This window comes from Sphaerodactylus townsendi, linkage group LG03 (genome assembly GCF_021028975.2).
Source record: "Sphaerodactylus townsendi isolate TG3544 linkage group LG03, MPM_Stown_v2.3, whole genome shotgun sequence".
NCBI classification, from domain to species: Eukaryota; Metazoa; Chordata; class Lepidosauria; order Squamata; family Sphaerodactylidae; genus Sphaerodactylus; species Sphaerodactylus townsendi.
Window position 1 is genome coordinate 165273455 of NC_059427.1, and position 23770 is coordinate 165297224.

At 47.7% G+C, this 23770-nt stretch overlaps 1 protein-coding gene across 1 annotated transcript in view; it reads left to right on the plus strand.

Annotated features, from left to right (window-relative positions):
• Positions 1-23770, plus strand: part of ANKFN1 (ankyrin repeat and fibronectin type III domain containing 1) — a 220743-nt gene that overhangs the window by 176061 nt on the left and 20912 nt on the right. Inside the window, exons 15-16 of the mRNA XM_048487371.1 lie at positions 1638-1785; positions 13587-13755. Coding sequence (XP_048343328.1) covers positions 1638-1785; positions 13587-13755 — 317 coding nt within the window. The remainder of the gene's footprint in view (positions 1-1637; positions 1786-13586; positions 13756-23770) is intronic.

The following is a 23770-nucleotide window of genomic DNA, read 5'->3' on the forward strand; positions in this document are numbered from 1 at the left end:
ACTTCCCCTTGATAAAATGGAATACTCCTATCTGCATATCAACTAATTGGCAGTGCAAGACATTACGTAAAACACAAAAGCAAACCTTTCTTCATTGTATAATGTATATTGTTTTCAGTGTTTCCAGTAGACCTTAAGAAGGCTTCAGGGAGAATTCCATGACTGCAGATCTACATGAGTCATGTTACTTATGTGGCCCTAAAGAGCCACCAGGGGGAAGTGCTTGTGCCCCAAACCTTAAGCCCCAATAGGAAAAAAGACAGATGTCTATATTATGCATGTCTTTTGCTTTCTTAGGGCTTTAATCAACCTGGAAAGAGGGTATTTTTAATGGGGGAACGTCATGGGTAAAAAGTTTACTCCTCCCCAGCACCGTAGCATCAGACATATTTACTCCTTGCCATATTAGAACCAAATTACACATCGGGCACTCCAATTACTAAACAACACTTCCTTATGAAGTTTGGCCCCAGACTTTCCTGTCCATTCTGAGGCATGGATATATAGCATCCCCCATAGTGGAGGCAGGAAACTGCAAAGGGACACAAATACAGTGGAACCTTGGTTTTCGTTGGCAATACATCTGAAAAGAATCGATGAAAACCGAAACTGATGAAAACCGAGGCAAACTTTTCCATAGGAGTCAATGTAAATCCAATTAATCTGTTCTAGGCACTCCAAAAAACATACCAAAAACACATTTTTTGGTGAATAAACATAGTGTTTAATGCTGAAAGCAGTAACAAACAATAACACTAGGACCAGCTTCAGAGCCAGTGGACCAATGTCGCATGAGAAAGCTGTCCAAAGATCTCTAAGATTTGTCTGAAATGGGGCAAGACATTGTCATTAAACAAGTTGCAGACACAGCCTGCAATAGGTTTGTCCAGGTGATTTTTCTCCACAAACCCCTGCACCGTACTGCAAATCGATGAAAACCGAGGCAAACTGATGAAAACCGAAACAAATTTTTCACTGAAAAAAATAGATGAAAACCGAAACCAATGAAAACCAAAGGCAATGAAAACCGAGATTCCACTATATTTAGCAGCAGCTGCTCCATTCAGGAAAGGGTCTGCACTCATAAGCTCAGCGTAACATCAACAGACAGCAAAAGTCTGGAAGAGCTGTCCTCATGGCTGAGTATAGTCATCCATTGTGCCCTGTGGGCACTATGCCATTGTATACTGTCGGCTGGCATCATGGTCTTTGGATTATCACCGTTGCTAGAGATGAATGTGTCAACCAAAAAAACAAAAGTCGAGATCTTTTCACTGACTCCATTCAGAGCCTGATGAAAGAATTGAAACTCCTAGAAGGAAAATGTCACTGTAACCCAAGACATGTTTGTTAAAAGATTATAGAAACATGGAAGGGCCTGCACATCAAATGTTTCATAGGCATTTTTAAACCTTAGTCTGAAGCAATCTAACACTTCCTATACACACTCCAGAAGAATGAAACCCGAAAGCTGTTTCCCTTTAAATCTACAAACAACCAGACCAGTTATAAGTGTAGAAAATTTTACTATCCAAGACTGAAAACTTTCAACAGCACCCAAACATACGTACCGTAAATTCTTCCTTATGCAATGAACTTTTCTTATATTTCTAATTTTAACTCCGCTCTGTATACAGAGAGGAGTGGGAATGGATCCAAACCCTTTCTGGCTCAGAAACTATGGAAAATATGGATCATTCCGTACAGTGCCCAACTCGGTTGTTCTTTGAGCTCCAGATGGCAGTGAAAGCTCTCCTGAAGCAGATCAGTCTACCTCTACGACAGGTACGAGATGTTGTGGTACCTAAAGGAAAGCTGTCTTGGTTGTCTTTCTGTTAGTCGTCACCATTAGAGACTAGAAATCCTAAATATGACTCAGGATATTTGCCTGCAGTTTGTTGTTTTGGGGGGAATGGAGGCAACAGAATAAATTACACTTCCCCTTGATAAAATGGATATATGACATCACTGTTACCAGCTTTAATTTGTGGCTATGGTACCATTATGTTTTTTTAAAAAAAATAACCTGAAAAATGATGTTGTCAGCTGTAATCTGAGCCTATGATGAAATCCTGCTTGACTGACTGATTGATTTACTTCATTTGTATCTTGCGTTTCTACCAAATGGGAATCCAAATCAGTGTTGCAGGCTGCATTCCCAACGCTTGGCCTCAGGAGCATTGTTGGGTGCAAGGTGTGGTCACCCAGTCCAGTCAGCCCAAGAGGGAGAGAGCAAGAGCCAAAGCCATGGAGTTTCCACGAGAGTTATCAAAGCAGTCAGGAAACCGGGGGGGGGGGCACGCGGGGATGGGTATGGGGACAGAGAGAGAGTCCAAACCAGAAGGTTGACTGAGGGCGATTCCTCATACAAGTAAAATAGGTTTGACCCAGTTCCCTGAGAAGGGTACTAACCTAGGTCGAAGCCATTGTTGTTCCCCACTGCAACCAGCTTGATCCCAGCTCGGAGGGCAGAATCATCCTGTGCCTCTTCACCGCTCCATTCCAATTGGCTACTGTTCTACGGCCATGTTCCGTCTATCCCCACACACGTTATTTAAAAAACTGCCACAGGAATTGAGGGAGGAAGGTGCCATTTTTTGATTGGCCAGCAGTACGCATACCCAAAACACTCAGCTGTGATTGGCTGAATGGGGGACTCCTGGTGCCAGAGATTCCGCACTTTACTGGAATCGAGCTGAGTTCGAGCGTGGTTCCCTGAAAAAGTAGTAGTTCCCAACTGGAGTCGGAAATTTGACCGTTACTTGGGGCGAAGCTGGTACAAAACCACGTCGATCCCAGTGGTTGTGCGGAGCACTTAGGTCGAACGCAGCTCGAACTAAGGTCGATAACACAAGTGCGGAATCGACCTGAGAGAGCATGGCCAAGGCAGTCCGAGGTCACAGCCAGTCCAGAGTCAGGCAAGCAGGCAAGTGAAGGTTACAACGACCAGTAACATGAGCCCCAACAGACATGCTGCTTCTGCAGAAGCCATGCCCTTTCAGCTTATCTTTTAGGCCTAACAGTTGGCTGCTTCAGGTGCAAGAGGGATCATCATTTGGGCTGAGTGCCGGTCGCTGTCATCTGGCTTTCCTCAGGCTTCTCCTTCTTTCTTGCATTTCGCCTCTCATTGGCTGGCACCTCCTTTCCAACAATGGGGGAGAGCCAGGTGGACTGGGAATGGTGGCCAGTTCTGAAGGCCCAGAGTCAGGAGGAGTGGGAGGCACAAGAACACCAAGAGCTGAGCTGCTTGTTTGCTCACTCTGTTAGTTTCGGTTTCAGCTCTGCCAGTAGCAACAGAGTCAGCAGCTGGCACTAAGGACCCATTCCGGGCTTCCTCCTCATCTGTGGCCCACTCTGCACAGGCCATGAAGACCGGTGTGCTGCCGGTAAAACTGCTGTGGCATCTCCCCTGGGCACCCGTCCCCCTGAGGCAAGTGTGCCATCCCACCTTCCTTGACCTGGGGGTTGTCCTCCCCAGCTGATGTTCTAAACAGCCTCGCCCACAGGGCCCCGTAGGTTCGGGCATGCCCTGGCACCCTTCCCGCACCCTCTCCCTTCCACTCGCTCTGTTACTTCACTGAGCGGGGGTCTGTCCGCCTGCTAGGCTTCCCACCACCCCCTTCCCTGTTGTACCCTTACAAGGATGGGGCTCTACACAGGTTCCCCAGCTTGTTTCACTGCACAGCTGGTCTGCAGGACCCTTCCTCTCCCTGCCCTCTCTGCACAAGCACTCTGCTTTCCCTGCCTCTTTCCAGCTCCTTTCCACCTTCCTCTCCCAGCCAATGCCCCTCAGCTTCCTTTCCCACCCCCTTATATCCTTTTCCCCCTCTCAATTCCCTGCCATGTCCCAGCTGTTGTCGTCCTTGATCCCCTACATTCTCCTCAGCTGGGGCTGGGCGAGCCCGGCCAGGCTCAGGGCTCCGCCCCCTCACTCCCTCTGTGATGCGTGTTGGTGGCGGAGGATCAGAGGGTTGATGGGATGGAGGATCGACGGACCGGCGGATCAGCAGCCCATCTGGATCTCAGGGTGATGGGTCACCGGATCAAGGGGCAGCATCTCGTCGAGGTGGAGAGGCAGTGGATCGACAAGGCAGCTTGGTGGGCCACTTGTCCCAGCCGGCTGGCACAGTGCTGCCTCCTCCTAGGAAGCGGGCACCGCCGCAGCCGCCTCCAGCTCCACGGCAAGTCCGGGCGCCGTGCTGGGGCTCATGCCCGGACACCCCCCCCCCCGAGTATAGTGTCAGGGGCCCAGTCATCGTCCCAGAGCTGGGAGAAGTAATCCGTATTGAGGTGGTGACGACCGGGTCTGTAGACGATCGTAAATCTAAAGGGGAGGAGAGAGAGATACCAGTGTAAGACATGGGTGTTGTGGTCTTTCATATGCGACATCCACTGTAGAGGCACGTGGTCAGTTATCAAAGTGAATTTGCAACCCTCCAAGTAGAAGCGCAGCGTGCCCACCACCCCTTTAATACCTAGTGCTTCCAATTCAATCGTGGTGTACTGTTGCTCCGCTGGTTGCAGTTTGTGACTTAAATAGAGGATAGGGTGTTCCCCATCCTCCAGCCATTGCGGCAGGACAGCACCCAAACCAGACCCCGATGCATCGGTTTGGATTATAAAGGGTCGAGTGGGGTCGGGATTGCGGAGGACTGGCTCCCAATGCCAAGGCTTGACGTTGGTCCTGGAAGGCAGTTTCGTTTGCCTCCTTCCATCGCAGTTTCGTGGGGCAGTCCTTGCGCAGCAAGTCTGTCTCATGGGGGCCGCCCGAGCGGTGAAACCCGGGATGAACTTGCTATAATAGCCAACAAGTTGATACCCCTCAGGTATAATAGCCAACAAGTTGATACCCCTCAGGGATACCCCTCAGGGAGGTGGGGGGAGGTGGCTATAATAGCCAACAAGTTGATACCCCTCAGGGATACCCCTCAGGGAGGTGGGGGGCTTCTCGTAGTGGGTGATTCGATCATTAGAAATATAGAGAGTTGGGCTTGTGAGAGGCGTGATGACCGCATGGTGACTTGCCTGCCTGGTGCGAAGGTTGCAGATGTCACGCTTCATCTAGATAGGCTTTTAGACAGTGCTGGGGTGGAGTCAGCAGTTGTAGTCCACATTGGCACCAACGACATTGAGAAATGTAGCCGGGAGGTTCTGGAAGCTAAATTTAGGCTGCTAGGTAACAGGTTGAAGTCCAGGACCCCCAAGGTGGCATTCTCAGAAATACTACCTGTTCCACGCGCAGGGCGAGCTAGGCAAGCGGAGATGGTTGGTGGGTCTCAACGCGCGGGATGAGAAGATGGTGTAAGGCAGAGGGTTTCAGATTTGTCAGGAACTGGGGAACCTTTTGGGACAAGGCAGGCCTGTACAAACGGGACGGGCTTCATCTGAACCAAAGAGGAACCAGGCTGTTGGCGCTCAACATTAAAAAAAAAGGTGGCAGAACAGCTTTTAAACTGAGCCCTGGGGGGGAGCCGACAGGAGCCGAGGTGACTTCGGTTCGGAATGGTATCTATGGGGATGCAGACAGAGAGGGAGGTTTTTCTAAATCAACCACATGCAAATGAGGAACATAGCAATGTGCATGTGACAAGGGATATTGTCTACAAAAAAGACTTGAGGGTAAAGCTAACATAAATCCCAGGTTAAGGACAAAGACAGGGCATACAGGCGTCTCTATGCTAATAGTAGAAGCCTTCTCGACCTAAAAAATGGGGGAGCTGGAGTACAGAGTTTTGAAGGAGGACTTTGATATAGTGGGCATTACAGAGACATGGTGGAATGAGGAGCACCAGTGGGATGCTGTTATAAATTTTCAGGCTACAGGCTCTATAAGCATGATAGGACAGGGCGCATTGGGGGTGGAGCGCCAAGTTGCCCTTTACATAAAAAAGAGAGCATAGTGTCACATAAAATAGACAATGAAAGTTGGGAGCTGGTTCCGCTACAGAATCATTGTGGATATCAATACCAGGTGTGAAGGACAGTTCAATAATAGGAATATATTATCGTCCCCCTGACCAAAGTGCACAAGAGGATTCTTGGAGATGGAAAAAGAAATTAGAGAGGCCAACAAAAACAAAAATGTAGTGGTAATGGGTGATTTTAACTATCCGCATATAAACGCCAAAAATGCATGTTCAGGTCATAGTAAGGAGAGAAGGCATTCCTGGATATGCTAAATGACTGTGGCTTAGAGCAGATGGTTGTAGAACCAACCAGGGGAGAGGTGATCCTAGATCTAATTCCTATGTGGGACCCAGGATCTGGTGCAGGAAGTCAGTGTTGTTGAGCCGATAGGGAACAGCCACCACAATGCTAAGCCAGATTCAGTATCTCTGCATGCTAACAAGCGACAACTACTAATGTAGTTACATCTCCGCCTTCAGAAAGGGAAATTTCTCAAAGATGAGGGGGATAGTGCGCAGGAAGCTGAAATGGAAAATCAAGAGAGTCAAAACTGTCCAGGATGCTTGGAGGTTATTTAAAAACACAGTCATAAAAGCTCAGCTGGAATGTGTTCTGCAGGTTAGGAAAGGCAGCTTCAGTCCAAAAGAAAGCTACCATGGTTAACAAGAGAGGTTGAGGAAATTATCAGAAAAAAAGAAAATGTCTTTTAGAAAATGTAAGTCCAAGTTTGACTGACGAAGAATATGAGAGGGAAATCACAAATGGTGGGCAAAAGAGAAGTAAGTTACGGCAGTGAAGGGAGGCAAAAAAGGATTATGAGGAACGCATGGCTGCGAACATCGCAAACCAGCAACAAACAGTTCTTCAAGTACATCAAAAAAGCAGGGAAGCCAGCAAGGGAAGCGGTAGGCCCGCTAGGATGACAAAGGAACAGCGGGTGTGCTAAAAAAGATGAGCAGGGAGATTAGTAAGAGAAGCTGGATGAATTCTCTGCATCTGTCTTCACACAAAAGGAGGTAAGGAAAATTCCTGCAATACGAACCAAGCCAAGCTTCTTAGGAGGCTTAATTCTGGAGGAACTAAAGCTGCATGATAGTGGTAGACAAAGGAAGAAGTTCTGGCAGCCATTGATAAACTAAATGCTACCAAATCCCCTACCCAGATTGTATTCACCCAAGAGTTCTTAAAGAGCTCAAGCATGAAATTGTTGATCTTCTCACTCTTTAATATGCAACTTATCCCTGAAATCAGGCTCCATCCCTGAAGACTGGAAGATGGCCAACGTCACACCAATCTTTAAGAAAGGATCTAGGGGGGACCCGGGAAATTACAGGCCGGGGTTTGACATCTGTTCTTGGCAAATTAGTAGAATCTATCATTAAAGATAAAATTATTAAACATGTAGAAAAGCAAGACCTGCTGAGAAAGAGTCAGCATGGCTTTTGCAGAGGCAAATCCTGTCTTTACAAAACTTAACAGGAGTTCTTGGAGGGTGTAAACAGGCATGTGGATAAGGGGGAACCAGTGGACATTGTCTACTTGGATTTTCTAAAGGCTTTTGACAAAGTTCCTCACCAGAGACTATTGAGAAAACTCAGCAATGAAGGAATAAGAGGGGAAGTCCTCCTATGGATTAAAAAACTGGTTGGAGAAACAGGAAGCAAAGAGTGGGTGTAAATGGGAAATTCTCACAATGGAGAGATGTAGCGAGTGGTGTCCCCTAAGGATCTGTTTTGGGGACCAGTGCTCTTTAACCTATTCATAAATGACCTGGAAGCAGGGGTGGGTAGCGCAAGGGCCAAGTTTGCAGATGATACCAAATTATATAGTGTGGTGAGAACCGCTAAAGGATTGCGAAGAGCTCCAAGCTGACCTTGATAAATTAGGTGAGTGGGCTCAGAAATGGCAAATGCAGTTCAATGTAGCAAAATGTAAAGTGATGCACATAGGGGCAAAAAATCCAAACTTCACATACACGCTACAGGGGTCAGTGCTATCAGTCACAGACCAGGAAAGGGATTTGGGAGTCTTAGTTGATAGTTCCATGGGAATGTCAACTCAATGCATGGCAGCTGTGAAAAAGGCAAACTCTATGTTGGGGATAATTAGGAAAGGAATTGAGAATAAAACTGCAAAGATTGTCATGCCCTTAAATATCGCAGCTTAATCAAGCATCTGGAGTGTAATTGTGTTCAGTTCTGGTCACCACATCTCAAAAAAAGATATTGAAGAGATAGAAAAAGTGCAGAGAAGGGCAACGAGGATGATTGAGGGACTGGAGCACCTTCCTTATGAGGAGAGGCTGCAGCGTTTGGGACTCTTTAGCTTGGAGAGGAGACGTCTGAGGGGGGATATGATTGAAGTCTATAAAATTATGCATGGGGTAGAAAATGTTGACATAGAGAAATTTCTCTCTCTCACAATACTAGAACCAGGGGGCATACATTGAAAATGCTGGGGGGAAGAATTAGGACTAATAAAAGGAAACACTTCTTCACGCAACGTGTGATTGGTGTTTGGAATATGCTGCCACAGGAGGTGGTGATGGCCACTAACCTGGATAGCTTTAAAAGGGGCTTGGACAGATTTATGGAGGAGAAGTCGATTCATGGCTACCAATCTTGATCCTCTTGATCTGAGATTGCAAATGCCTTAACAGTCCAGGTGCTTGGGAGCAACAGCCGCAGAAGGCCATTGCGTTCACATCCTGCATGTGAGCTCCCAAAGGCACCTGGTGGGCCACTGCGAGTAGCAGAAAGCTGGACTAGATGGACTCTGGTCTGATCCAGCTGGCTTGTTCTTATGTTCTTGTGTTCTTAAGTCCCAGAAATTGCCGCAAGCAGCATTTGGTCGTGGGGGCCATACAGCTCTCGATAGAGGCTATTTTACTGGGTTGAGGCCGGAGGATCCCCTTCCCCACTACATAGCCCAGAAATTTTAGTTCTTGGAAGCCGAGATGACTCTTTTTGGGGTTCACCGTGAGGCCTGCTCGATGGAGTGCCTCAAAGACCTGGTGTAAATGCCGCAGATGGGCATCCCAATCTTCACTAAAGATAAGGATGTCATTGATATATGCAATGGCGAAAGGATGACACATGGCCAGCACCATGTCAACCAGACGCTGAAAGGTTGCAGCCACACCGTGCAATCTGAAGGGCATTACAGTGAACTGAAACAGGCCCTCGGGCATGGCGAAGGTGGTTTTCTCCTTATTCTGCTCCCACATAGGGACCTGCCAATAGCCTTTAGTGAGGTCCAATGTGGACAGATAACGGGCCATTCCAAGTTGCTGGACTAAATGCTCTGCCCGGGGCATGGGGGAGGCGTCAAACTGCGCAATTGCATTAACCCCTCGATACTCCATGCAAAAGCGGACTGACCCATCCGGTTTGGGAACTAACATGATGGGACTGCGCCAGGCACTCTTTGAAGGTTCAATTACCCCAAGAAACACACCACCTCGTCCGGTGTGACGGGCGTTAACAAGATGGTCTTCGAACCCGGCGAACTTGACTCCGTCGTCAACTCCTCCCGGGTGCCCATGCCAAAAGCCAGTAAGTCGGGGAAGCCCGGAACATCCTTCCCCAGCAGCATGGGATAGGGTAGGTCTGGAACACGGGCAACTTCAAGGGGATATGCCTCAGGCCTCCATTTCAGGACTATCTGGACAACAGGATACTCTGCCTTATGCAGGTGAATGCAGGTAACCGACACCCGCTGAAGAATCGGTAAACTTTGGGGCAGCAGGTGATCCCGCACCATGGACATGGAGCTACCGCTATCTAATAAGGCCCATAGGCACCGACCCCTGAGAGTCACATACACTAAATACGGGCCCTGAGCTGCCGAGGGCGCCACACAGTGACAGGCCTCAGGCCATTCCAGGACACACTCCATAAGTGGACATTCCCGCCGGTAGTGGCCCCATTGCCCACACTTATAACAGGGTCCCGGGCCTTCAGGCCCCTTTTCGGGGTACACTCAAGCCCCGGGGGAATTCGATCGGGCCTCACCCCTGCGCTAGCCAATCCTACCATGCCCCGGCCAGTGAGCCAGGATTGGGCCTTCAAAACATTGGCCCAATGAGAAGCCAGGTGCCATGCCCTTAAAGGGTAAGCGGCTCCTATCAGGGCCATATATTCTGCAAACCCCTTTAGCCAGTTGTCAAAGGAACGCTCGGCCTTTTCCGGGCGTTCCCTTTTCTTCTTGGCCGAACGGGAGCCAGACTCTTCAGGATCCTCTTCCGGCCGCAAAACCGTGAAGATGTCCACATAATATCCATCCAAGGCCCTTTCCCTCAGCTTTCTAGGCAAATGAGAACCTGGAGGGTCTCCAGGATCCCATGCTAAGCAAAATGCTAAAGCCCCCGCAGTCCCAGCACTATCCTCCGCTGCCTGCTCCCCTTTTCTCCTTTGGGTAATCCAAAGAGGAAGAGCTGGAACATTTCCCCCTCTCTCCCAGTAGTCCCCTGCTGCCTGGGCAGAATCCTCATCTGTGGACTCACCCGAGGAGGACGAGCTAGGGGACCGATGGGAGGACTTAGAATGACAAGAGGCCTTCTTCCCTCTGTGTCTGGCTCTGGCTCGTGTCCCCACAGTTTGACTAGAAGAACCTGCCGCTGCCTCGACACTGGCCGGCACCCTTGTCGGAATATTGCACCCGGCTGCCAACTCTGGACCCTGAACTATGGGGCCCGTAGCCATCGAAGGAGCGAAGCCTCCTGAATGTGCCTGGCAACCCAAGCTCTGCTGGACCTGACTCCCACCAAAACAGGTGACGGGGGAGCTTTGCACCTGAGAAGGCCATAGACAGGGAGGAACCTGCTGGTCTCCCATAAAACCCCCTGACCATTGGCCAAAGCCAGGGGTGGGGGTAAATTGACCTGCCCACCCCATGGCTGGATTCATGTTCATGCCCATATATGGGGAGTATGGGTAGGGGCATGGCATAAAAACAGCACTTGTAGGAGTGGGTATGCCACTTTGAGCAAGAGGAGCCATAAAAACTGCAGGATTGTTCATCCTGCCCCGCGTGGAAGGTGGCCGGTCCGGTCCAGGAGTGCCAGGCACTGGTTGAGCCGGCAACTCCATGCTGAGCTCCCGTCCCATCCTAACTTGTTCTGGCAGGCTTACTGCAGGTATGACATGCTCCTCTGAGCTGGAAGAGGCGGTAGGTACATCTGATTGCGCAGGAGTGGCAGGGACCCCCAGGTTTGCCTGGGTAACTCCCGCCTCAACATCCCGGGTGACCCCCAGAGAGGGCACCCCCTGCCCCTCTTCTAAAGTCCTGAGAGTTGCTGCCCATCTTGCATTCTGTGCCTTCTTTTTTGTACCTTTTGGCTTTGAAGCCATGGCACTGAATGTTTCTAACAGTTATTAATTGACAAGTTAAACTTAATTGGGCAAAGTTTTTTTTAAAAAAAATATACTAAAGTGGCACAATGTGCTGAAGCTGGCACTGAAACTGCCACTTCCGAGCACTGCCACCTGGCAACCCTTTTAAAATGGTACCTTAAATGGCACCTCAGATCAGCAGGCCCACTTGAAAATAAAATGGTCGTTCGTCTTCCTGCCAACCTACATAAAATGGCCGCCAAAAAAAATTCTTAGAGCCAAATTAAGCTGCCACCCCTGCTCCCTTCAGCCGTCGCTCTAAAACCCCCAGGCCTCAGCCGAGAGGGTGTCGGTTTGCTGTGCACAAAAAAAATAGCCCTTTTTCTTAGTCCCGCAATCCCGACCAGTAGTTGAAGGGGGGGGTAAAAACGAAGGCCAAAATGGCCGCCGCACCACTCCCGTGCGACTATAAATGCTGCCCCACAATCACCAGGTGAGAGGCCGGCACTTCAGGCCCCATCTCCAAAGAAGCGAAGGCTGAAGGATGCCTCTTCGAGCATCCGCTCTGCCAAAAGGCCGGCACTTTGGGCTTACACATCGAAGACGCGAAGCCCAAAAAATGGCCGAATGATAGCCGTTCCAGCCAACAGAACGCACTCTCCCAGGCAAAACCAGGGGTGGAAGGGAAGCCCAAATAACAGCCGAATGATCGTCGTTCCGGCCGACTCAGCAGTCCGCCAATGGAACACACTCTTCCCGGCAAAACCGGGGGCGGGAGGGATGAAGGGAAGGAGGGTTTTCTCCCAAAGCAACAAGGGGCCCGTTCGTAAGAATGGGGGCGGTAGGGAGGGAGGTTTCCCTGATGACGTCCTGCCTCCCCCTCTAGGAGCCCAGAGGATCCCGGCGAAGGCCGAGTCACCCTGCTCTTAACAAGGCCCCCAGGGAGATGGAAGAAACGTCCTCCCTTTGAAAGCAGCTGGCCTCGAAAGCGGCTGGTTCCTGCCGACGCAGCCTTTTATAGGCTGCTTGAGGCCCCTGTAACATGCCGGTACCCGGCCACGTGACAGCCTCAGCCGGCCGGCGGGGAAGGAGGCTTCCAATCATTCCTCCCCCCTTGCAATGGCGCCTCCCGGCTGAAGCCTGGGGCGCGATATATTGCACAGCACTTTTACAACTTCTTACTCTTTAATACATATTTGCAGTCTGTGCTTCAGTGTGTTTTCTCAGAAGCCTGCAGTAAGGTGGCCTATTGTTTTTCCCCTTGTGCTTCTTCACACTGTACCTCACTGGTTTTTAAAAATATTTTTACACACCATCTTCAGGAGCATAGAACATAAGAACATAAGAACTAGCCTGCTGGATCAGACCAGAGTCCATCTAGTCTAGCACTCTGCTACTCGCAGTGGCCCACCAGGTGCCTTTGGGAGCTCACGTGCAGGATGCGAAAGCAATGGCCTGCTGACCTAAATTCCGATCACTGCTATTAATTATTAGCAATGGTCTTCTGCTGCTGCTGCTCCCGAGCACCTGGTCTGCTAAGGCATTTGCAATCTGAGATCACGGAGGATCAAGATTGGTAGCCATAGATCGACTTCTCCTCCATAAATCTGTCCAAGCCCCTTTTAAAGCATACTTTGTTTAGAATGCAACAATGCTTTCAAAAGTATATATTTTTTATTTTCTCCTAAGGTAAGATCTCTCCTAAGGTAAGATCTCAAAATAAAGGCCATCCCTTGCTAAAAAGGGCAACCACAGCCCAAACTGTCTGCATATCAGTTTGGGATCAAATTTAGATCGTATTATACTTTGCAAGTCATTTGAAAAAAAAATTAAGCGTATGGCTTGTTAAATCTTTCTCGTTGCTCTTTTTGGTGACGGGCAGAGGAGAGAGTCGAGGAAGGGGGGCGGGGGGGAGGGCTGGCCAAACAAGCTGCACAGTTTCACTAACCACTTTTAAATTGAATGTTAAAGGTTTTTAATTGAATTCATTTTCGTGTTTTCATATAATTATACAATCATAATCTTGAAAAGCTCATGGAGTGTGAGCGTTTTCTGGTTAATAAGAAACATAAATGTTAGTTTCAGGGGGAGGGTTGAGGGCTGGTACGTGTGCGTTTTAATGTGGAACATTAGCCCTTTACATCTTTATTTTACGAAGTGCAGTTCACACATGTACACACCCTCCATTTATGCTTTATTTTTTTAAAAAAATGCCAAACTTGATGCTGTGCAACTTTGCTTTAATGTTTGATGCCGTTGGGGGGTTCTTTATGTTTGTCCCATGTTGTGACTCTCTTCTCCCCTCCCCCTTCCCCCCATTTCTTCTCTGTGCATGTCCCTCTGCAGGCAAAGCTCTTCCGTCTGTATACACAGGAGGTGTTGGAACTGGGTCACAATGTGTCCTTTCTTCTCCTGCTCCCAGCCTCAGACGACGTCTGCACTGCCCCGGGACAGAATAACCCTTACACCCTACACTCAGGATTCCTTAACCTCCCTCTTCAGATGTTTGAACTCGGTATACTACCTTGTTTCACCTAGAAATATTAACCCAGTCGCCTTATAATAAAATCACAAAGTTGTATCTGTTCCCCCTCCAGCTTTTGCCTCTCTTCCCCCCCCCCCCCACATCCCAGTGGAGAGTCAATAAATCACATGATGATTTTTTGGCAACAACATTTTCTCTGACTACAGACAAGTAATAGAGAGAGTGTAGCTACTAGGTTATATGCTCTGGTCATAACTATCGGAATGCAAAACCCCCAGAGTAGAGTCAGTCCACAAGTTATCAAGCAACACAACCCCTTGAGTGAGGCACAGAGAGTGCTCAAATGGACAGTTCAGGAGATTGCAGTGAAAGCTAGTTGATTCAAACTGTCTTGCTTTCAGTTGCAAAGGTCTGTGGAGAAAGACATTTTTCTTGCATTGGTTGCCCATAGTCAGTGCAGCATAGTGGTTAGGGTATTGGACTAAAAGAGCGATCATAAGCACATTTACTCAGATTCCTACTTAGGTCTATTCGTTAGGGCTTAGTTCTGGGAAAGTGTAGGAAATGCAGACTCAAGTTTCTGCTCAGTCATAAACCTCACAAGGTATCCAAACCCTGATCCTTTCCGCCCAAATCATTTAAAATATTTGGAAAACGTTTTCGATATCCCCCCTTTACTATGATGTATGTCCGCACTCACCCCCTCAAAATGATTCATAGCTGTTATTACATGCCCCCCCCCCCCTTTAAATCTTAGTTGAATGAATAGATGCTTCAGGGCAGTTTCATGCTGTGATTCTCCATAGCTTGTATAATCCTGTTATGAAGATTGCCCCCTTCCCAGAGGTGGGATCCAGCAGGTTCTCACCAGTTCCCAAGAGTGGGTTACTAATTATTGGTGTGTGCCGAGAGGGGGTTACTAATTGGGTCTGCTTTTCCGTTAGGAATTCCATTAGGTCCAAAAATCATAAAGTCCTGTTGTTTCCTATGTGGCTGGTTAGCGAAGGTAGAAAACGGGATAATTCTCCCTGTTGGGCTGTTTTAAAAACATGTTTTAGAAATATGGTAAAGTTCCTTGTTTAAGGAAAGTATCCTTCTTTTGATTTCTCGAAACAAAATTATGTATTTGAAAGTATGAAGTATTTGACAGGCAGTCAATTAGAGGAGAAGTAGTTGTTTCTGTTGGCAGTAGATGATAGGACTTGCTATAATGAGTTTAAATTATGGACAGAAAGATACCAGCTGGAAATTAGGAACTTTTTTTTACAGTAAGAGTTTTTTACAGTAACAGAGAAATTATTAATGCCCCCTCGGCCTCGGAATGCCCGGCCATACCCCCACTGTGGTTCGGCCTTTAGCTCCATTGGCGCTACGCCACCGTTTGAATCCCACCACCATGGGAACCTGTTACTAACATTTTTGGATCCCACCACTGCCCCTTCCCCTACAAAAATAAAGAAACTCTCAGAAATGATGGCAGTGATCGCATGGGAAATGTTGTCAGTAGACCATTTTCGCTGACATTATTGTAGCAGCTGACATTTAAAGAGTTCTTTTAAAACTCAAATTTTATTTTCCAATTTTGGAATACTGTAACTCCATTTTCAAAATTCACCAAATCCCAATTTTCATGAACATCTTTGCTCTGTTTTGAAAAGTGTCGCCAGATTGGAACCCACCTGTTCTTAACCCCTGTATCACACTGGTTAAATATAAGCTGCTGGGGGTCTCCATTGGGTGGTGTAGTGGTTAAGAGCAGTGGACTCTGATCTGGAGAACCAGGTTTGATTCCCCGCTCCTCCAAATGAATAGCAAACTCTAATCTAATGAACTGAATTTGTTTCCTCATTCCTGTTAATGACGCCTGCTGGGTGACCTTGGGTCAGTCCCAGTTCTCTCAGAGTTCTCTCAGCCCCATGATCTCTGTTGTGGGGGAAAGAGAGGAAGAGAAGGAGTTTTTATTTTATTTTTGCAGATCCGCTTGTTATTGTAAAAGAAAAAAAGATTAAAAAAGGATAAAGATCACAGGAAAAAAAAGGACTAATGAGAAGAAAAACGAAAGGTGGAGGATGTTTCCAAGAGCACAGCAGTTCCCCCCCTACTGCTGATTCTGGATTTTCCAGACCCTTCCAGTCTACCTGTCAAATTTAAGGTCCCCAAAATCTGGAGAGGCAAGAGCTAAGAAACGCTGAGGAAAAAATAGCCCCTATCAGCAGTGTGTAGTCTGGGAGCTATCAAAGGCTCAACCAGCTTGGAACACCATTCCACCGGAAGTCTGGAAGGGGTTTGTAAGCCACTCTGAGAGTCCTTACAGAAGAGAAAAGCAGGGTATAAATTCAAACTCTTCTCTTATTATTATCATTGATTTACTTCATATTAATAAATATAGCTGAAGATTGGGAGTAAAAGTTTGGTTGGCTTGTGGCAGTGGTGGGATTCTAATTATTCGGCTACTGGTTCACTCCCCCTCGGCCAGGCCCCCCTGCGCCCCCCCTGCCACTGCTCACTTACCTGGCTACTGTGCCCCCCTTTTGATGTTGGGCTGAGGGGAGGGGAGGGAAAGCAGCAGCTGCGACTTGGCCCACGTGCCCCTGGGCTGGCCACCTCACCACCAAAGGGGCCAGGTTTCTTTCACTGGCTGTCTTGGAGTAGACCACATGCCCAGCTGCTGCCCTAGCCCAGGAAGGTCACCTTGGCAGGCCACGCAACGGTGGCCTTCCCAGCCTAAGGCAGAGGCAGGGAGGCCTAGGTGACCTCCAGCAGGGCAGCTGCCACCCACCTGGGTCAAGGAAGGGCCCCCAGGTCGTGCAGCCACCCCCAGGCTCATGGCCCACTCCAACAGAGCCCAGGGCAGGGAGGAGAGCTGAGCCAGAGCTCTCCTCCCTGCCCTGGGCTCCGAGGTGCTAAAAGCCTCGCCGCTTCCTCTCCCAGGGTAGGGGGAGCAAGGGGGCTTTTAACAACTGGTTCAGCCGAACCGGGCCAAACCGGCTGAATCCCACCTCTAGTATGTGGATGAGACCTGGCTTGACAACAGTACATGCGAAAGGGATCTGGGAGACTTAGTAGACCACGGGCTGAATAGGGGGCCAATAGTGTGATGTGGCATCTAAGAAAGTCAATGCAATTCTGGACTGCGTCAATAGGAGAATAGTGTCTGGATCAAGAGAAGTAACAGTACCACTATATTCCATGTTGGTCAGACCTCACCTGGAATACTGTGTCCAGTTCTGGGCCCCACGATTCAAGAAGGATATTGACAAGCTGAAGCATGTCCAGAGGAAGGGTGTCCAAAATGTTAAAAGGTCTAGTAACCATGTCCTATGATGAGAGTCTTAGGGAGCTGGGTATGTTTAGTCTGGAGAAGAGAAAGTTAAGGGGTGACATGATAGCCATGTTTACATATTTGAAGGGATGTCAGGTTGAAGAGGGAGCAAGCTTGTTTTCTGCGGCTCCAGAAACTAGGACATGGAGTGATGGATTCAAACTACAAAGAAAGAAATTTCACTTAAACATTAGGTAGAGCTTCCTGACAGTAAGGACTGTTCCACAGTGGACTATACTACCTCGGCATGTGGTGAAATCTCCTTTGGAGATTTTTAAACAGAGGCTACATGGCCATCTGTCAGGAGTGCTTTGATTGTGTACTCCTGCATGGCAGAGGGTTGGCCCTTGAAGTCTATTCCAACTCTGTGATTCTATGAGATCAGGTTAGTCTGGACTATCTGGGTCAGGGCTGAATACTCTAATAGAGGGCTATTAATGTTCTAATGGATATTAAATGTCATTTTCCTGGAGTCTTGCTCTGTGTTCCTTATTTTGGAGCTTATCTTATATTCCTACCCCAGTGATTCTCAACCAGGGTTCCGTGGTACCCTGGGGTACCATGAGCACGTCCCAGGGGTACCCTGACAATGCTACCGCCTGCCCCCCCCCCCACTGGAATCAAATGGATTTTGAAGGGGCGGGGGGAGGGGGTTTGGAAACCTCATGGGCTTCCTTTAAACAACATTTAAAACAGCATTGTTTTATTTGCCTAAATGCGGTGTGGATTGGGGGGTAGATTTAAAGGGAGCTTTCCCTTTAAATCCCCCCAAATCCATGCCGAATTTAGGCAAACAAACAACGCGGCTGTCAATGCTGCTTTCCCTCCCCTCCCCTCTCCCTGCTTGCCACTCCCCCCACCTACAGGCCAAAAAAGGAAAAAACCCTTTAAAATGCAAAAAAAAAAAATTCAAATGAACTTCAAGGGTACCTTGAGATATGAAGAGCGAGGTCAAGGGTACCGCGACGTCGAAAAGGTTGGGAAACACTGTCCTACACTATGTACACATGATACTTTCTTATGGTATGTCATACCATTGACCCAAACAGCTTGCTGCTACTCTGATGGACATTTTTTTCTCCAGAATGTCAAGCCAAAGTGTTCCCTTGATTCTTCCTGGCTTTTATCTGGAGGGCCTTTCAATCCAGCAATTAGTTCTTTAACTCTGTAAACCATTGATCCATTCTGCACAACCCAAATAAAACGTCTTGAGGCAGGAAATAAAATGTTTCCTCCATGGAGTTCTGCAACATTTTTAGCCTGAAACCTTTGATTTCCAGCCTCAAAATATTGCATTTGCATGCTGTTCCCTTGCAGTTCTTTTTCTGAAAATGCTTTGAAAATGTTTTCACTTGCTGTGTGATCTTTTTAACCTGTTTCCCATGCCTCCCAAACTTCCTCATTGGCGTCATTTTCTGCGTTCACGCTGGCCCTCATGCTGTATTTCCAACTGGTTTGTTTTTTAGGGGGGGTTGTGGCTTTGAAGCTACGAAGATACAGCCCCTACAGAATCACAGCATGAAGTTTTCAAGCCTTGTCTCATCTGATCTACTGAAGGTTCAAAAAAAAATCCAGAATGGCCCCAAAATTACAGCCAGGAATCATTTTAAGGGCATGAGTGCAAACAAATGGGGGAATTGAAAACGTTTTCAAAACGTTTGCAATGACTTGTGCAGAATGGGCTGGCGATATGCTGTATTCCCAAAGCGTAAACAGAGGTCATGCAAAAAGCATGTTCCAAATTGAAGCCGAGGTGTGCAAAGCATACTACACTAATCTATGGGCCCTCCTGGGATGCTGCAGGAATCCCAGAACATGGTGAAATTTCCAATAAGATCACACAGAGATTTAGCATCAGCCATGGGTTTAGAAACAGGCAACATCCTTTTCTTTAGACCATCCAACATTCTCGGAGACAGCAGTGCAGCTTATTGTGGGGAATGAGGGTTTAGCAGACTTTACCAATTTGTCTCAAGCCGATGAATTAATGGTGTGGGATGTTGCAGTATAAGGGGCATTCCAATAAAAGCTCATACTGACTTTCCCAAAAAGTAACTGATCTCGTGCCCTAGAACAGGGGCCATTCTCCATCTGATTTATAGCACCCTTCTTCCTGGTGCCTATAAAACGGCTGTGATTCACTTCCTAAATATTGGAAGCTTCCATTCCCTGTTAGCTGGTGGCTACCGGATCTCTAATTGTGAAACCACAAAACGTTACATTGAAGTAGCTTTTGTTACTGAAATTTTAAGGGCCCAGCTACCAATCATAGTGGTGAGAAGCTTCAGCCAAAACCACAGCTGTAATTCACTGAATGCCACACAGATGGCACAAGTTGTACGACCTCATGCTAATCAAAAACCTCGATGGAATCTAGACCTGTTGGAGGCATTTCTGGCTGTTCACAGGGCTTAGAGATCCGCCTGTTAGTGATCTGCTGACAAGAAGCCTGGTTTTGTTTCATGTTCTAATAGACATCATTACTACTAAAAGACATGAAAGGTTCCGTCTAGGCTTGGAGATTCGGATGCAACAAATACCAGATATGGCCCAAATCTGAGCAAACTCAGGCATATTTGGGCAAAAGTCAGCCGAATGTGCCTTGCCCGAAAATGAATGAATCCGAATGCAAGGTATTTGGGCTTTTTTTGGTATTTTTGTGATGTTTGTTCACATTTTGTCCTATAGGGGGCGTATTTTTTAAGCAAGTGGCACAAAAATTTCAGGGTATCATCCAGAGTCTGTTCTCATGACACCACCCACGTTTGGTAAAGTTTGGTTCAGGGGGGCCAAAGTTATGGACCCACAAAGTTGGTGCCCCCATTGTTTCCAATGGGAGCTAACAGTAGATGGGGCTACCCTTTTGAGGGTCCATAACTTTGGGCCCCCTGAACCACACTTAACCAAACATGGGTGGTCTCATCAGGACAGTCTCTGGATTATATCCTGGTATTTTGGTGCCACTGTCTTTAAAACTGCACCCCTGATAGGCACCCCAGGAAATTTGCCCAGATTCTCTGCTTTGGTTCCATTGGTTCCATTGTAGCCAATGGGGAATTTCTGAGCATGTAAGCAGGCTGCAGATTTTTGAAGATAGAGGCACCAGACTTTCAGGGTGGCTCCAGGAGGCCCTCCTGGTAATAGCATCCAGGCTTGGTGAACTTTTCTTCTGGGGGTTCAATTTTATGGGTCTCCAAAAGGCTTATTTTATTTTCCCACTCCTGCACATGAAGCCTGCTGGCTGAGTTCTCTCAGAATTCTCTCAACCCACCCACCCACCCTCAGAAGCAAAGTTCACCAAGCCTGGATTCTATTACCAGGAAGCCTCCTGGAGCCACCTTGAAAGTCTGGTGCCTCTATCTTCAAAAATGTGCAACCAGTGCTTACACACTCAGAAATTCCCCAGAATCTGCCAAGCTCTTCAGCAAGTTCTATGGTGGGAAAAAATAACTTTTCCCACCATAGACTTCAATGGGGCTTGCTGTTATGCCCAGCTGGCTCTGTAGTAGAGGTTTCAAAGGGGGCACTCTGGTGGGGGTCTTGCTCTGGGTAAGGGCACTTATTTCCTCCATGCTATATTTTAGGCAGATAAAAGATAATGTTCCTGTTCTATATGTGTGTTGTGCCATCAAGTGACCTCCGACATGAATGACCTCCAAAATACACTATGGTTAAAAGCCTTGCTCAGGTCTTTCAAACTGAGGCTGATTCCGCATGGGCCAAAAACAATGGTGTGAAAATGGTGTGAAAACAGTATAAACCTTTTTACACCGTTTTAAACCCTTTTACACCATTTACACTGCTGTTTTTGGCCCATGCAGAATCAGCCTGAGGGTCGTGGCTTCCTTTATAGAATCAATCCCTCTCGTGTTGTTTCCTCCTCTTTTTCCTGGTGCATTCAACTTTTCTCAGCATTATTGCCTTTTTGAGTCTTTTCTCTTGTTTTCTCATAATGTGGCCAAACTATAACCACAATTCAGTCATTTTAGCTTCTATGGAGTGTTCACGCTTGATTTGATCTAGAACCTACTAATTTGTCTTTTTGGTGATCCATAGTATCTAGAACTGACATTCTGACTGGGATAGCCGGCTCCAGGAGATATGAACTGGCACGTGAATGATTTTTTTCCTCGCTCAGAATTCTAAAACACAAGTGTGTGTTTTTAAAACAAAAACTGAGCATGCAAAATAGGAGAGCTAAACCCTTTCTCCCTTTTCACTTCACTTCATTCAGTTGATCCCAGCATTTTTCTCCACCCTGACAAACCTCCAGAGTTGAAACCTAGACTGGAAAAAATGCTTCAAACTTTGGAGTAAGGCGTAGTGGTAGACAGGGCTTAGCTCCCCTAGCCTGCACACCCCAGTTTCATTTTAAAAGAGATTACTCTCACTACTGCCTTTACATGGAAAGCAGGAGAGTACCTATCTCCTATTCATTTCTGCATCAGGGAACGGGGCAGGCGATTTTACATCATTTTAAAGATGTTGAGAGATCTCAGCAATGGACAGCCCTATCCAAGAGGCTGTATGCCCAGCCATGGCACCACGGCCGGGCTGGACTGCCCCTTCAAAGAGGCTTCCCAATGGCGCGGGAAGGGTGGAAAGGCAAAATAGCCTCCCCACTGCCAAGAAGCCCCCATTGGCCAAAACAGACTTGTAAGTTTGAGGCCCCGCCCACCAGAATAATGCAGCAACTAATGTCAGCTCCTCCCCCAGTCATGCCCCCATTCTACCACCACTATAACAGCGGTGGCAGGAACACAGGGATACTGATGACAGCTTCCAGCACCGCAGCCCAGTGCCAGGGAGGGCCACAGCAGCCGTGCACCAGTAAAATCACCCACCAGGGTAAGTGCCCCAGGGAGGGCAAGTCCACCAGGGCAGCCACACACCACTTCCACAGGCAGATCCCCCCCCCCTTCCCCTTTGGATGGGTCTCTGAATCAGTGGGCTGTACCCTGTGTTCAGAAGGCGGAACTTCCTGAGCCCAAGGAGCCTTGCTCCAGCTTAATGAGAATTCTTTCAACTTAAATGGCTCTTTCTTTGGAGGGGACAAAACACGTGTTGGAAGAAAGCTCCTTTGGATTTTTTTAAAATTTTATTTATGTTTCGATTTATAGACCCAAGGGGCTCTGGGCCGTGCACAACATTAATATGTATACAATAAATAGAGGTTCACAATAGTGACCACATAACAATCAATACATTGGCTAAAATCCATTAAAATCTATTAAAACAGCGGTCAACATAACAATGACAGGCGTCCATAACCCAGTTCGTTAAAATCTCCCCAAAAAGAAGGAGAGGCCAGATCCCTCTCTAGGAGGATAACATAGATGGAACCAGAATTAAGATGGTAATAGATGCATAAAAGCATAAGCGGGGTGGGGGTGGGGGTGGAGGAAGACTTCATAAGGGATGGAGGAAGGCTTCAAATGTTCATAGGCCCCTTCCACACACGCAAAATAATGTGTTTTCAAACCACTTTCACAACTGTTTGCAAGTGGATTTTGCCATTCCGCACAGCTTCAAAGAGCACTGAAAGCAGTTTGAAAGTGCATTATTCTGCATGTGCGGAATGAGCCAAAGTGACATGGTAGACTAGTGGTTTCCCTCATATGTGGAGAAGGCCCTGATCTCTTGCACCTCACCTTGTTTGACATTAGAAGTGTGCGTTCTGCAAAAGCCGAACAAAAAAGCACCCGAAAAATACCTGAACGGTATCTTTCGGTGGGATTTCACACACCCTACCCAATAAAAGAGGCAGTTTGAAGGATCCAAAAAGTGGATCCCAGCTCCAGCTCCAGATGCAGAAATTGTTTGGGTTTATCAGAGCCAAAACATTTTGAACAACCCATACAAATGCCAATATTGGGATTTGGCTTTTGGGGTTTTCAAAAATGTCTAGGACTAGTAAACCTGAAGTGAAAAAATACCAACAAAAATGGTGCACATCCCAGTTTGCCATATAAGTATATGTTTCTGCCTCTGTTTCCCCTTCCTTACTACAAAACTATTCTCTTTATCAAGCTATTGATTTTATCTCTATTCCCCCCCCCCCATTGCATCTGAAGCCCTTCTTGACTTCCAGCTAACACAAGCAAAGTTTTTGCTTTTGCTGTCTTTTACACAGGCTGCCTATCTCCAGAGGAAAGGAAGAGTCTGGACCGCTTTTTCTTTCCCTCCAGTTTGCATAGAACTGCCAGCCAGCCAGCCAGTAGAAACAGAGTTTTGCCCTGCCTGGGAGATTCAAGCCCAGATAATAAAACAGCTTGTGTAAATTGGAACATATTTATAGAAGAAGGAGAAGAGGAGTTTGGATTTATATCCCACCTTTCTCTCCTGTAAGGAAACTCAAGGTGGCTTTCAAGCTCCCAGAGGCGTAGCTCCAAGGGGTGGGGGATGCGACGCACCAGGCGTGCGCCCCTGTGGGGGTGTGGGGGCATTCCGGGGGTGTTATGGGGGTGTTATGGGGCAGGGGCATTCCGGGACGGGGACAGAGGACGCACCGGTGCACAGGGTGCTTTTACCCCTTGCTACGCCTCTGCAAGATCCTTTCCCTTCCTCTCCCCACAACAGACACCTTGTGAGGTAGGTGGGGCTGAAAGAGTTTCAAAGAACTGTGACTAGCCCAAGGTCACCCAACAGGAATGTAGGAGTGCGGAAACACATCTGGTTCACTAGACAAGCCTCTGCCGCTCAGGTGGAGGAGTGGGGAATCAA